Source organism: Copadichromis virginalis, linkage group LG11, assembly GCF_057382275.1.
Source record: "Copadichromis virginalis isolate Kocher_CV1m ecotype Utaka linkage group LG11, C_Virginalis_male_GT1.1, whole genome shotgun sequence".
NCBI classification, from domain to species: Eukaryota; Metazoa; Chordata; class Actinopteri; order Cichliformes; family Cichlidae; genus Copadichromis; species Copadichromis virginalis.
The window spans coordinates 26,418,241-26,433,114 of NC_140628.1; the positions used below are offsets into that span (position 1 = coordinate 26,418,241).

The window sequence follows — 14,874 nt, forward strand, 5'->3', positions numbered from 1 at the left end:
TCTTTTTATTATTTAACTGACAGAAAAAATTATATAGTAAAAACTGAAGAGGAGTGATTGGTATTGGAAAAAGGTTATTATTTACAGCTCTAATTAAAAAAATTGTTTTGGGAGGAGTAATCGCCTGTTAAATGACTGTTTGATTTATTACTTAATCATATCCGTGAATCTAGATAAATTAACAGGCTGTGTAGTGCAATAGAGACGCTCGCATTTTGTCTTGTTGAAATGATTAAATCAAGCTTGGCAGTGCGAGCAGCAAGGTTTGGTGCATGCGCTAAAGTTTAATGTAAGATGACAGACAGAGAAAGTGAAGCCAGAGGACACAGCGGGGCAGAGACGAGAGAGCGAGAGGTGAAAAGACTGCAGATGGCGGGCTGTTGACTGGCGATGTGGTATAATGATGATGATGTAATGAAATGGGCACCTGTCCTCAGGGTGGGTGGGTGTGTGTGTGTGTGTGTGTGTGTGTGGGTGGGTGGCGTCCGTTGGGAGGTTTTAGGGTTTGTCATGCGGCCCGACATTCCTGTTCACTGAGTCAATGACAGAAACTGAGTTAGACGCCCACCCAACCCCCGCCTCTTTATGTCACCCTCAGCCAACCCTGCATATCGCTGTCAGTAACCCTTTCCACTTTATCACTGCCCAACACTCCCGCAGCCTCTCACCCCCTCACCTCGTCCTCAGATAGCGCCATCGTTGGGTAATCCCTGCCTGGGACCGCGCTATCTGGATCGGTTGATAATGCTGCCGCTGGAGCAGAGCCGGTGCAGATATCTGAGACCTGTCTGTGTTCATTCCATCGCCCTTAGTTTCTTTCTCGCTTTAGTTCTCTCTCTGCAAATGCCCAACAGAAACGGGATCACTGGAGCCCTAAGGAGGTGGCTTTGTGCGAGCTGGAGAGCTGCATGGAAAGACAAAAGGGACTGAAGAAATGGGAAAGGTGTATTCTCAGAGATGACAGGTCACAGTATTTCACAGCGGGTGGCCTCATAAGCTGTGAGCATAAACTTGGAGGTGCATACGGGTATTACTGGCAGTCCGTCTAATGAAGTCACTTGTGACTAGTGAGAGAGGTATTACCGGAATAAGTGACAGTGACATTACGCATTGCATGAACAGTACCAACGGACATTAAAGCAAATAAAAGCAAAGGTAGGAGCGTTACATTTTTCCCCTTCCACTCACTGTCTGTGTGAGTTATGAAGCATAAAGTCCGGAACTTTTCCCAGAAATGACATAACAACATTATGCTCCGTGACCAATGATGACCACTCATGCTCTAATGGAAATATTAAATTTCCCCTGGACATGTGCTCCACACGGAGGAGAATTTTTCTCATATCTTTATCCGGCCTCTGTCTTCCTCTCCTTCTCTGTCTCTATCTCCCTCAACCCTTCCCTTACAGCTCAGTGTCGTTACGCCCTGGGGATGGAGGATGGCACCATCCCAGATTCTGACATCACTGCCTCCAGCGCCTGGTCAGACTCCACAGAGGCCAAACATGGAAGGTGGGAAGTGTGTGTCTGTTGTACCTGGAGTTCAAAGGTTACTCTCAAATACCTAAGCACATTTCCACAAACACAAACTTTTGTCTAAAATCTGTAGTTCTTCTTCCGCTTATGCTACAGTCACAACAAAAGTGATCTTTTTGCCTTTTAAATGGTTACTCTGAAGATGGCCGCAGTCAGCTGAGAGAGCAATAAAACAGCAATAAGATGAACTCAATGTGCAGCTGAAGGTGATCAAATCTGTTGCAATCTACAGAGACAGAAATTCACAATACCTGTTTAGATTCAGAGTCGAGCCAGAACCTCAAAGAAAATGCAAAATGGGCATCAGTAACCAGTATACAACCAGTTGGCAACCAGTTGCACTGAGTAACAGTAAGAGACATATTGCAGATGAGTTTCTGACTTGGATTGATTACAGTGTGTTGAATATGTTTGCATTTATGAATTAGATGTAAGTTACTTTCAAACCTTTGCCAGTCTTTCTGATGTTCTGACTGCAATTGTTTGGAGACAGGTTGCCTCCCACCATGCAACCTGTGCAACTGCCTTGTGATTGAAAGCTGGTCGCCACAACCACCTGCAGTCACCAGACATCTACAGACTTTTCCAAGTTGCAAGCAGGTTGCCATCCCGTTTTTAAAGAAGAGTTTTTGAAGAGTTACGCTTGAATTCTGCTTCAGCAAGAAATCCACTTCATGACTTGATGATGTAACCGGAAACCCCTCTAACCCCACGTTGTAACCTCCAATGTCAGTCAGACTCAGTGAGGGCTGCATCGACCCAAGATGAGTTACGTTTCTCTAAAAAGGTGCATGCCGGGTTACGTGGAAAGTTATAACGCAGGGTTAAGAGCGGTTTCTGGTTACGACGGCTGAAAAACAGTTTTCAACAGCAGTGATGTCACCGTGCACCAACACACACACCGTTGGGTTCACATCTGCATCAGAGCAACTAAGTGAAGGTTTCAGGGGATGATAAATTGCTTGCTTTTTGTCCAAGTGCTATACTCTGTTACTATTAGAAAGTAAAAAAATGGCAGATTTACAAGGTTTTTTTAGGACGGCAGCAGCGACTCGACTTATTTTGGATGTGTGCTGTACAGTAATTAAATTCAGAAGTTCTTTTCCTATTATTCCTGGCTGTCACCGCTTTGATGTGGTGAGATAATACAGCTCAGACAGCAGACATCACCATGCAGTGAAAGTGTAACAGTGACAAAATGAATACAGACTTGATGTTCGCTGTGACGGATTACGTAACTCGAATAACTTCTCAGAGCGTGCGATTTGATTTTCACACCGTATTGAGATCAAAAAGAACAATTAGACGCCTGGAAGTAGGGAAAGTAGGGAAAAATGCTAATGGATGGTTTGAGAGCAGAATGATTAGGGTTGATGTGAGGTGTAATGGATTGACGCACGCAAAACCACAGGTGTGGTGCTTCTAAAATTGGGTTGCTTTTTCTTTCCAAGCCAGCCACGGGAGAAAGCTTCTTATAAAGAAAACATAATCACCTCTTTGAATAGCAGCACCGACTGGGATCTCAGCTGGTTTCTACTTGATAGGGCGGATTTAATAGCCTGGTAGCGCCCGTCTGAATTGCCGCCCACATTTCTGATTTGTTCAGCGAATCGTATACAGAGTCTTTAAGTACAGCAAAATGGTAATTGGGCCCAATTATCAGGCTGCGTTATCATCTCTTTCAGGAGTCAAGATGTCACGCTGGCCACTTGTCATACTCTGTAAAAGAGCTGCTGTTGTATTTAAACTTGCTGAGCAAAATTGAAGCGATCTCTCTTCCACAGGAATGAGATATTCCAGTGCTCATGCCAGGCTGATGTGCTGTCTTATTTTCAGTCTGTTGGCACCGTGCTAAAGTAATTTTTAGCAGGTTTATTAGATTAAGGTGGAAGATGATAGTTTGTGTGTGTCTTCTTAAAACCTACTTGGTAATTAGATCACCACCTTATCTGTCTGGCTGTAAGGTCTGCAACATGTTACCGCCACGTGTAATCTGTGGGATCGTGCATGTGTGTGTTTGGGTTCACTTGCCTCCATCAGCTTGCTGGGTTGGGTCTCTTGGCAGAGCGTCTAACCATGTGGAAATGATTATTAGTGCAGCCTCTTTTTAAGGCACATCAGGGAGATCCAAAAAGAGAGAAAACAGAGAGAGCAGCGGACATGAAGATTAAAATAAATAAATAAATAAAATAAGTGTGAGGTGGATCGCTGCAATGGCGTGCTGAAAGGTAGGGGGGAAATTAATCTGAAAGCAGGGTTTTTGAGGGAGGGTGGTGTGTGGAGGGAGAGATGCAGAGCTGGTAGGTGATTACTCTTGGCCAGTGGAATACCAGCTTATTGGTTGGAGTGAGAGAGGAAATGATGGAGGGAATGAGTGAGCTGTGAACAATGGGAGACGAATGAAGAGTTGGCTGGTATTTAGGGAGGAATCAAAAGACAGACACACAGTGAGACGGGAGAAAAATGAGTTACTTGGCAGAGCGCTGTTCTGTAATGTTATCCATGCTGGCTGGTGCACGCTAGCTCTCCCTCCTCATCCTCTCTCCATTAGAGGACACTTGGTGGAGCCCTAATGTGTTGATATCATCTTGTGGTTCCCAGCAGCATGATCTCACCCGCTGAGGGGAGAACGGGAGTGATTAAAGTCCAAGCATGGCTGTCAGTGCGACCGAGTTGATCCAGTGATTTGTTTTGGTGGTCTGAGCAGCAGCTTTCATTTTGAGAGAAGCCCCACGGTGGTCAGAGCGCGGTTGTGGCCTGGCGTCTGTTCCAAAGCTCCTCGGTACGAGTCGGAGTCGCACACAGCCAAATTTGTGGTCGTCGTGCGGCTGCTCCGCGGTGCTGCTATGAACTTTTCTTCTCAGGGTTAGGGTTTGGGCTGAGTGAAAACCTTTGGTGCGTGTGTGGTCGTGGCAGGCCTGCGAGCAAAGATTGGTCCTGACGCTCGACACCACACAGATCTTGTTGTGAGGTTTGAAGAATGTGGAGGAGCCGGTAATTTTCACTCTGCTCCTTTCATCTCGTTTCCTCTCTTCATGAGCCGCTTGTGTTCTCTGCTTTTTCCATGAGGTTGGTTAACTAAACTAAACGGAGTGCGCAAAAACATTTCAAGATAAAAACTAGACTTTTGAAAACTGAAACCACATTCTAGACAAATAAACAAACTCTAATGCAAAATACATAAATATATATGCATATAAAAACTATATATAAAAACTGAAACCAACATTTTTAAACACTGAAAGCAGGAAATTCACTCTGGACCCTAAAGTGAAATTAAAAACAGATTCAACATCAACTAAAAATCAATATACAGTAATAACAGGGCTCTGCAGGTTTTCTCAGTCTCTCTGTCTTTAGCCATTTCCAGTTTTTATGCATCTTTCTCTCTTTTTCAGAGAGTGTTGTCATATTTATATGTGAATGTTTGGCTGCTGTAAAATCCAATTTGTGCTGGTGGAGGACTGGACTGTTTGTGCTGAATTCTCACTTGTACCTCTGCACACTGCCGGCACTCGGGGATTTGATGCAGTCTGCCGGTAGTCATGTTTCTATCTGCGTGCGAGTGTTTGCGTGTGGGACTGGGATTTCGTGAGCTTACGATTTGTGTTTTCGCTTTAAACAACTTGCAGTTTGTTTTCCTTTACTGTTATCTGACATTATCATCTCTCTCTATCTCCGTCTCTTTCTCAGGTTGAGTACTGGAGAGGGGGACGGAGCGTGGTGTCCATTAGGATCCGTGTTCCCCAGCGGATCAGAGTACCTTCAGGTGGGATGCTCATCTTTTTCTGCTCTGATATGCAGGTGCACTTATTGCTCACTACGGCTGCTGGTTTGGTGAAAGGTATTGATTGATATTTAATGATTAACAAGGTGTGAGTGCATTTGTAACCGTTATAAAAGTCTGTTCAATAATTCAGACAGATTTTTACTTTGAGGTGGTTTTACAGAAGCTATAAGGTTTCGTTGGGCATAATAATAAAGTGCAAATATACTGTTTAAACATTTAGGAAAAAAAATGTGGAGTCTGCGTTTTCTCCTTGTGCATGTGTGGTTTTTTTTCTGCTTCCAGGAACTCTGGTTTCCTCCCACAGCTACAAACATGAATGAATGTGAATGCGAAGGTTGCCTTTCTCTCTGTGTTAGTACCTGTGATGGACTGGTGATCCGTCCGGGCCATACACAGCATCTCACCCATCACAGTTAGGATAGACTCCAAAGGTTAAGAAATCGGGTGGATGGATGTTTGTTACAGTTGTGCAAAAAGTGCAACAAAGATAGGATTTTATTTTACCAGTCGTTGTGTTTGTTACATCTGGGCAGAAGCAGGGTCGCTGTTTTCCTTTTTCTTCTCCTAATGCATGCGTGTGTCACTCCCAGCTTTTAGTAGATACTGAAAGACAGATAAGATCTCTTTATGCTCTTCATGAGTTCTCCTTTCTATCTTTAAAAATCATTGAAATTGCAGTGGTGAAGAAGCTCTTAACTGTAATCCTACAAGAACACATATTTGTCAGTCTAGACCGCGCTAATCATCTTTTCTCTACATCAAGGTCATCGATATCCTCCCAAATCAGCTCTTTGCATTCTGAGCACACACTTTTTAGACTATCGTAAGCATATGAAAATAAGTCCTAAAATATATTGAAATTGAACAATATGAGTAAATGTAGGTGAGTTTGGAAGCATCCCAGTACTTTTAAATCTTGTTGGCATTTCCAGCTTTCTGAGTGACATACGTTATGATCATCTGTCATCTGTAGATTGACCTGCGCAGACTCCACTTCCTGGCTCTGGTCGGCACTCAAGGTCGCCACGCTGATGGGCACGGTCAGGAATTTGCACGCAGTTACCGGCTCCGCTATTCCCGAGATGGAGAGAAATGGATCACCTGGAAGGACCGCTGGGGCCAAGATGTAAGTGGGATTTTTCTCACGTCCTCGCCTTGATTACAAATGAACTGGATCCCTCTGTTTCTGTCACAAACAAATGGAGCGAAATAACAGTTTGAATGTCATTAAATGAGCAAGTGGGGTGTCAACACAAGAAACGTACTGCTGAGGGCGACTCCATTATTGATAGGATACGACTTAATATCCTGGGGCTGTTGAGTATAAATGAAGTGTTAATCACAGCTATCTGTATAATTCATTTGCATTTGATTTACTTATTATTCATTGTGAAGTTGAGCAGTTTGGAACTAAGCCAAGCTTCCGGCTGAACAATGCAACGAATGCATGTGCAGAGTTTATATTCTTTTAAAGCCTCTATTATTGCATCTGTTGAATATTTGATTTGGTGATACATGGTACTCTGTGTTTTGTACCACTCTTACATGGCAGCTTGGGAATTACAAACTCCGACAACAAAATGTTTAAGGAAGGTTACACTGTTTGGCTCTCACTTGCATTTACTATTCTGGACCTTATATTGACACACAACAAATATTGAGAAACTGCAAACCGAAGTAATTTTTTTTGCGTTAATGTGTTTCATCTAAAAACAGCCTGCGGCTCTAACCTCTCAAATCAATCATTCTTTGCACCTTTATGTATTAAAGAAAAAGTTCAGTCGGTTCATTTCAGCTCCTCTTGGATTAACAAATTCAGAAAATGCACTCTGAATAAAATCTGGGCGCCTTAAGGTGTGGATTTATTCAACCTTACAGTTATTAGCAGAGGCAAACAACATGCTGTGTGATTGAATATTTGAACTGCTCTCCCCTAGGTGGTGTCTGGTAATGAGAACACCTATGATGTTGTGCTGAAAGACCTCGGACCTCCCATTGTGGCTCGCATGGTGCGATTCTACCCCCTCGCCGACCGGGTTATGAGCGTTTGTCTTCGGGTGGAGCTCTATGGCTGCCTTTGGAACGGTGAGTGTGTATGAGCGTGGATTTGATGGACAACGTCCCCGATTTTACGAACACTCGTTTTGTCTGTGCTAGGCGATGCGTGCCCTCCAGTTTAGATAAAATATTTCATATGGTGAAGATGGCTTAGCTGGCTGTCGTCCCAGATTTGATCCTGTATCAGATGGTAATGATCACAAGTGTGTGGGTTGTTTTTTTTCCATGCATTCCATACATCGAATTGAGGCATTCAAATTTACAGCCTTTGTGGGATTTGGCCAAATAAAAGAAGCCCCATATTGATGAATGGTGTTGGTCTCCATGTTTGCTGAAGCACAACACTGACTCACTGAGTATTTATGTCTCCTATCCTGCCCCACCCACCTCCCTCAGACGCTCACTGGGTTGTCAGTAAATCACAACTGCCACTGGCACTAAAAGACCAGTTCCCGGTCTGTGTCTTCAGGGACACCATCCCTCTGAAATATGCTTGAATGTGGCTTTCGGCTCTTTTCCCTTTTCGTTTTTCCTACGGGCTGGAGATTATGCAGAATCTACACAATGTAATGCTGCCTCTCTAAAGTCTGATATGGAATGAAATAAAAGGTCAAATTATACATATTTGACCTTTTATTTCATTCCATATCAGATTTTAGAGAGGCAGCACAATGTCACCCCATTATTATTCCTTAGCTTTAACTTTGGACCTGCTTGGCTCTCAAGCACTCGCACACCGGTACCTGCAAATACTCACATCTAAAGACACATGTTTATGTGCAATCAGGGTGTGCTGCACATATGTTATGTGAAGAATTGTGTTTATTTTGGGTAGCAAAGCACCGGGCTGGAGTCAGCGTTACTGACGTCACCTCTGTTCTCAGGGAGTGGGCTGATTAGGTGTACATTAGAGGCAAGGAGGCTCGAGTTCCGCTGGTGGATGGTGACTGGGCCAAGCAGGCCCGAGAAGCTGGCCTTTTAGTTTGTTTTACTGCTTGAAATCCAGCTGTAGCAGTTCTTCCCTGCAGCTGGGATTTCTGTTGGCTCTGTACATGTTGAACTACTCACAATGAAAACGGGAAAAAAAATGCTTGTTTCAAGGACCTCTCGACTAATATTTCTTCCCGTCTTGCCGTGTTTCAGATGGGTTGAAGGCTTACACAGCTCCAGTGGGTCATGTCATGCAGCTGCCCGGCATGTCTGTGTATCTCAACGACTCCACCTATGATGGGAGCACGGAACAAGGGTAAGACGTACATCTGCTCCGAGCATCTTTTCCATTTTCATTTTTATGCACAAGTATGCTGGATTTCCATAAACGCCTGGATTTCGCTTTAATGGAAATGTGCAGGCATGGCCTCGTTTATAAATCACGGCACTGCAGCGGCAAATGTGAAATATGATCATGACAACAATTCACACCACATTAGTGACACCCAGAAATGTGGGGTGAAGCGCTATCATGATGATATTTGTGACTTCATCAATGGAGTAACAAAAACTGTGCTTATCACATCTGCTAGCTCTGAAGCCAAATCCTCTCATGAGGTTTATCCAGTCGGCCTAATCGAAAGGGAATGACATTATTTTCTTTAGTTGTTCGGGGATTTGAGGCATGTTTCCTGGCCGTGAGGTTTTTGGTAGGGAGCCATGGAGGGGGGGAAATGGGGGTGGTGTCCACCCTTGCGTGGGCTGTGCGCTTAATGGGGCTGAAATGTTTTGTTAGCCAGTGATGTAGCACTTTTGATGTAATCCAGACGCTCCCGTAGCAAAACGCACGGGCGAGGGCTCATATGGTCGGCAGTGGGGGGAACTGTTTGGAGATCCAGTTCTGTTGCTTAGTGTTTGCTGTTTGCTGAGGTGTGTGTTTGTAGGGGGAAAACGAAGTGGGGTTAAGGTTTGTGTTTGAACTTGTGTTAGTGTGTGTGCATCCTCGTGCACACAGCTTTATTTCTGCTTTAAATGGTAAATGTACGGGTCCTTACAAAGCACTTTCTTTTCTTACTGAGCTCTAAAAGCCACACTCAGACACACAATTGGTGCTTTATTCTGTGCCATTATACACTTTTTCTCTCTCTCTTTTTTCTTTTAACCTCTGGTGCGCACAAAAGCCAATTTGGGGTTCAGTAGCAATGCAATAAGTGCCCGAGGACACTTCAACACTTTGCACTACCTCTTTAGCTACAGCTACCTGTTGCTTGTTTGTGTGCAGGATACAGTTTGGAGGGCTTGGTCAGCTGTGTGACGGTGTCCTGGGAGGAGACGACTTTACAAAGACTAAGGAGTTGAGGGTGTGGCCTGGGTATGACTACCTGGGCTGGAGCCGGGAATCCCTCGGGCAAGGCAGCATGGATATTGAGTTCCACTTTGAGAAACCACGAGTCTTCCACCACATGCAGGTAGGCACTCGAAGTTGTGCTTGTGTGCAGTAGTGCGTGTATAAATCTGTGCAGGGCGTTGTTACCTCTGCAGATAGTGTAAATCAGAGATGCCGTTGCGGCTAAAAGCGATAGTCAATGGTCTGTGCCTTGGAGGAGATCCACCTTGTAAGAATGATCATCTTTAGAAATCGTCACTCATTTTATCGCAAACCAGTTTTTCATGTGTTGAGATAATCTCATATCAGGTCACATTTCAGTGCATTTCCTGTGTTTTTGTTTTGGGTGAATGGTTAAGAGGACATGGCAGGACTTTGTTCATGGAGATGTGAAACTGCCATAGTAAATGAAAGAGAGTCTGTAAATATCATTAAAATCTACATTTTTACAGTTTAAAATTGAACATAGACCTTGACTTATTAAAGAAAATGTGGCATAAATGGTTTCCATTTACTTCCTCCTGCTCTCCCCTGTTTATTCACACGTCCATGTATTAATATTAATTTAAGAAATACTCATTTATTTATGGATTTATTTCTGTATTGTTTTTTTCTTTGCGTGTATTCCCGCTGGTAGAAAACGAATAGCTTTGTTCTGGCTGGTGCAGTTACACTTTGAATAATCCCCCCCTTTATAAGCAGAAATGCATAAAGAACGAACACAAAAATAAATACATTTTGGGGAATAAATATGAGGGAAAATACAAAGGAAAAATCATACATGTATAAACAGGGCAATCAGTACCAGGAGGGAAAGGAACACAGGAGCTTATTAAAACTGAGATTTCTCTCTATATATAACAGTTAAATTGATTGGTGCATTTAAGATCATATAAATGTATTTATGTAGTTGATATTTATTTTTTTGGCAGTTAAACCCTCCACAGTTTCCATCCAACAGGAGTCTCTTTGTCTGTGTGATACATTTCAAAGCACGGCTCAGTAAATGGGGCGTCTTTGATGCATATCATCCTTTTCAGCTTAAAATGAAGATCTTTTTTTCTAACTGTCTGCCAAAAAAACCCTCCAAAACCTAAGTTGAGAAAACCAGACAGCAGTCGAATCAAACTTTCTTTTTTATGGGCTACAGTCTGAACGTTCGAAGCACCTCGATGCGTCCAGCTTCTCGAAGGCACAAAAATGTTAACTTTTGTTAACTGCTCTGTGTCTGTCTTCCTGTCTTCCTGTGTTATGAACAGGCCATTGACTTGACAAAGAAGTATTTGTAATTAATACATTGTTTTGGTTGATTAATTATCTCATTAGCCCAAAACAATCATGTCCCATTTCTCCATCTGATGAAACTGCTTAGAAATTCCTTTGTCTCCAAGCAGCTCGGGCCCTAAAACGAACTCCATCAGCACCGTTATGTGTCTGTGTGTCTCTCTTTTTAAACAGCACTAAGTTCCTTTATCTGCAGCGTCAGGAAGCAACATTTTTACTGGAATAGCTCTGCAGCCATTTAATTAGTTTGAATGTGCCATTGTTTATGATGGGACAGTGCATCAGTGCTCGTCTCTCTGGGAGCCACCAAATTGCATCACAGTCTGTTTGTGCGTCTGTGCGGCTTTTGGGGTTAGTTTGTGGAGCAATGAGGGGGATAATGGTGTGAAGCAACCCAGTTTGAATTATAACTGTGTTGTCTCATTGGACGCGGACTGGAATGTCGGTTTGGGTGAGAAGCACCATATACATCTCTGTGGATTGAACAGCCTGCATGCCTTAAAAAGGGCACAAGTAATTACTCTAAAATCTCCTGACAGTGACTGAACATTTTTTGAATCTTTATTTTCTTTTTCCACGTGTTTTTCCACAGTTTACCTCTGTTACCTTTTAAAAATCTCTCCCAGCGGTATTCGTGGTGTTTTTCCTACGCTTATCCTGTTTTTCTTGCCTTTTCCCCAGTCGTTTTCATACACTAACCTCAACTGACACGCAGCGTTACACTAGCCTGCCCGAGCGGATATGTCAGAGACACAGGTCAAATAAACAAGGAGAGGGAACCTGAACCTGATTCTGGCTTGACTCGTCTCTGAAGACCGCACTTCCTCAAACTGTGTTTAATAAGAGAAATCTGCCCTTTGACATTTTGTCAGCCATAACCTGCACTTCTTACACATTTTCTAAAGTTTCTGTTCTGTTCTTTGGGCCTTTTTGTCCAAGATTTTTGCCCGTGCATGTGGACGTAGACAAATGTATCCCTTGATTTCTTAACGTGTGTCTTACATTAAGCTTTTGCAGCTGCATTCCCTGAAGGAGTAGTAAATTTCCTTATTTCTGTTGACTTATCAGAGCTCTACCTCTACCACCAGCTTCCAGTGCATACCCACACACCCCATTTTGTCCCCTTTCCAAACAGAAACACTTGCACGCCGTGTGTGTGTGAGAGAGACTTAACACGTGGATTAGGTTAGAGCAGCTGGCCTTTCAGTGTGTAAGGTTTACAGCTAACCTGTCAGAACAGCCTCTGCTCTCTAAGAGGGGATTTTTTTTTCTATCTCGTTCTTAATTTTCAGTCTCTTAGATCTATACTTTTGACCTCAATTGACCAACCTCCATCTTCCCCCACATCCTCGTCTCTTCTTGTCAAGCTCCTCTTTCCGCTTCCAGCCACAACGACTCCTCGTATATTAATTCAGCTTTTATGGATTCTTCCGTCTTTGGCCTTTCCCTGCTTGTAAAACAGAGAAGATATATCTTCTATTCTCTTCTCTTCTGTCATACACTTTCTTTTCTTCTACCCTCCTTCTCTCCTCCTGTGTTCTAATTTTGTTAATTTGCAGCCCGGCTCTGCTCTAAGTCGTGCCAAAGCAATTATGGCTCAACAGAAAGAGAATGTGTCATTAATTTTGTGCGTTAATTTAATCTCTTCCTGCCTTTCCGCGGATAATGAATGACAAAGGTCTAAAGGTTTTCCAGATATTTCCATGAGCTATAGGTAGTGAAAAGATTTTGTAACTGATTGCAACTTTTTCTTTCTTTTTTTGCTTCTCTGCACTCACACAATTTTCTCCTTCCTCTAGGTGCACAGTAATAACCGTCACACACAGGGTGTCAGAGTTTTCAGCAAAGTGGAGTGCCTTTTTAAGCCTGGCATCCTCCAGCCATGGTCCTCTCCTGCCTTCACCTTGCCTGTGCCCCTCGAGGATCTAAAAGACCCCTCGTCACGACCCATCTCTCTCCCACTGGGCGGCCGGCCGGCTCAGATCCTCCGCTGCAAATTCTACTTTGCCGACCGTTGGCTGCTCATCAGCGAGATATCTTTCCTCTCTGGTAGGAAACAGAATTGAGTTTGTCCATTTTTTTCATCTGTGAGATGTGTATTTTAGCCACTCTGGCAGGCGGTTATTGCTTCTATAGACGCTAGGCGCTTACATCACACATATCCTAGCAACTTGCACTGTCGTGGAAGTCAAGCTGAGATTTAGCTTTGTCTAGGGAAAGGCTAAATATAGATGGCACCAAAACAAAAAGCCAAAAAATACCGACCTGTGAGAGATTGGATTTTCATCCATGCTACAGCAATCAGCTTTCCTCAGGTGTTCAGTGTAAAATTTAAGTAAAGTGGAGCTGCTGTGGCTTTTAGAGTGAAGCTTTCAGCCTTTTAACTGATCAACATGTTCAGCATTTGAGAGTCCTCTTTTGGACATGAACAGAAAAATCATGCTATTCTCTGAGACATTATCAGTACTTTCCTATTCAGAATTTTAAAAACCCAAAGCAGCCCATCTGTGAACATAATTAGCGTTCATTCTTTTCTACCTGATCTAAAACACTATTTTTAAAAAAGTGACTATTTTCCCTCCATCTGTTGTCTTCATTATCTGTGTCTAGGTTCCAACAATCAGGCGCAGCATGAAGGCGAACAGAGAAAGATGAGTTTCATGCCTATCTGAGTCAAAGTCGGATAGAGGACTCCTCTGCTCTCAGCTTCAGATTACTGTGACTAATTAAGCTGTCTTTTCTAGTTAAAAACACTGTCAGGTGTAGTTGGATAAGAATCAGCCGAGTTATCTCACCAAACTCAGGTGGCTCAGATCAGTGGACCCAGCAGTGGCCTGACACGTCTTGCTGCTGGACTCGAGCCACACTGGTGATAAATGACCAAATGAGGTTTGGTTCAAACGTCTGACACGTAAAGAAAGGTCGCACGAAGTCTGTAACGGACTTTATTCACAAAACTACCGACAAATGCAGCTGTATGCTGTGTTAGTTAGAGCTGGCTCACATCTGGCATCACAAAGCGGTCGGCCTGGTTGATAACCTGTTACTCAACTATCCACCGGGCTAGCATTGCTGGCTTAGAGGTAATTTCAGAGTCAGATGTTCCTTACACCCTCTAATCACGTATGTCTACAGTCTATCTCTCACATTAGGGGGTCCATATAAACATTCGGCGCTCATTCATTCTGCATTCAGCAGCTGAGAGTATGCTCAGAGCTCCTCTGCTGTCAACTTTCACAAACCGAACTCCTTCCAGCTCCCCGGTCGACTCCTGCATTAACATTTAGTCATACGTGAGCTACAAGACCGAGATGCTGGCTGTGTTGTGCAAACAAAGCAGAGTATGTTATTTGATTACCTGCCGAGGGTTAGTGAGCTAACACAATCAGTCATGCTAATCGATAAGGAAAGGATCAGTTCCCAGTCAAAAACAAGGTAATTAAATCCAATGAAATGAATTGGCTTTCTCTGGAATAACAACCAGCTGTGACCACAGTCACTGTTTCCTCACAGCTGAGGGCTACCAGAAGGTGTGCTGCGTCACACAAAACCCTCTAAACACATAAAACATGATTTATTTTCATTAAATTGACTTCTCCCCCTCCCCTCTGTCTCTTTTTGGTTATTCAGAGCCGTTTGAGGAGGATGTCACAGACACTGATTTATTTCCTCCAAATATTCCCAAGATTCCTGGCACCAAATCATCTTCTCCTCCTCCTGTTAATGTCACCTCCTCTGCTCCCACATCGAGCCGCGGTGCCTTCAATTCCACTACCGGGCCTACTGGTGAGTCCTGCGCTTCCCCTCTATCCCTCTGCTCATCACCCCAACATTTATCTCCCCTCTCACTCTTTCCACTTACCATTCCTTCTCTGTTGTCTCCTTTTAT

At 43.5% G+C, this 14,874-nt stretch overlaps 1 protein-coding gene across 3 annotated transcripts in view; it reads left to right on the plus strand.

Moving 5' to 3' along the window:
* ddr1 (discoidin domain receptor tyrosine kinase 1) overlaps positions 1-14,874 on the plus strand; it is a 55,134-nt gene that overhangs the window by 25,944 nt on the left and 14,316 nt on the right. For all 3 annotated transcript variants that reach the window (XM_085471702.1, XM_085471701.1, XM_085471700.1), the window contains 8 exons: positions 1,410-1,512; positions 5,230-5,305; positions 6,300-6,452; positions 7,264-7,411; positions 8,528-8,630; positions 9,597-9,783; positions 12,785-13,034; positions 14,616-14,771. In XM_085471702.1, the coding sequence (XP_085327828.1) occupies positions 1,410-1,512; positions 5,230-5,305; positions 6,300-6,452; positions 7,264-7,411; positions 8,528-8,630; positions 9,597-9,783; positions 12,785-13,034; positions 14,616-14,771 (1,176 nt within the window). The remainder of the gene's footprint in view (positions 1-1,409; positions 1,513-5,229; positions 5,306-6,299; positions 6,453-7,263; positions 7,412-8,527; positions 8,631-9,596; positions 9,784-12,784; positions 13,035-14,615; positions 14,772-14,874) is intronic.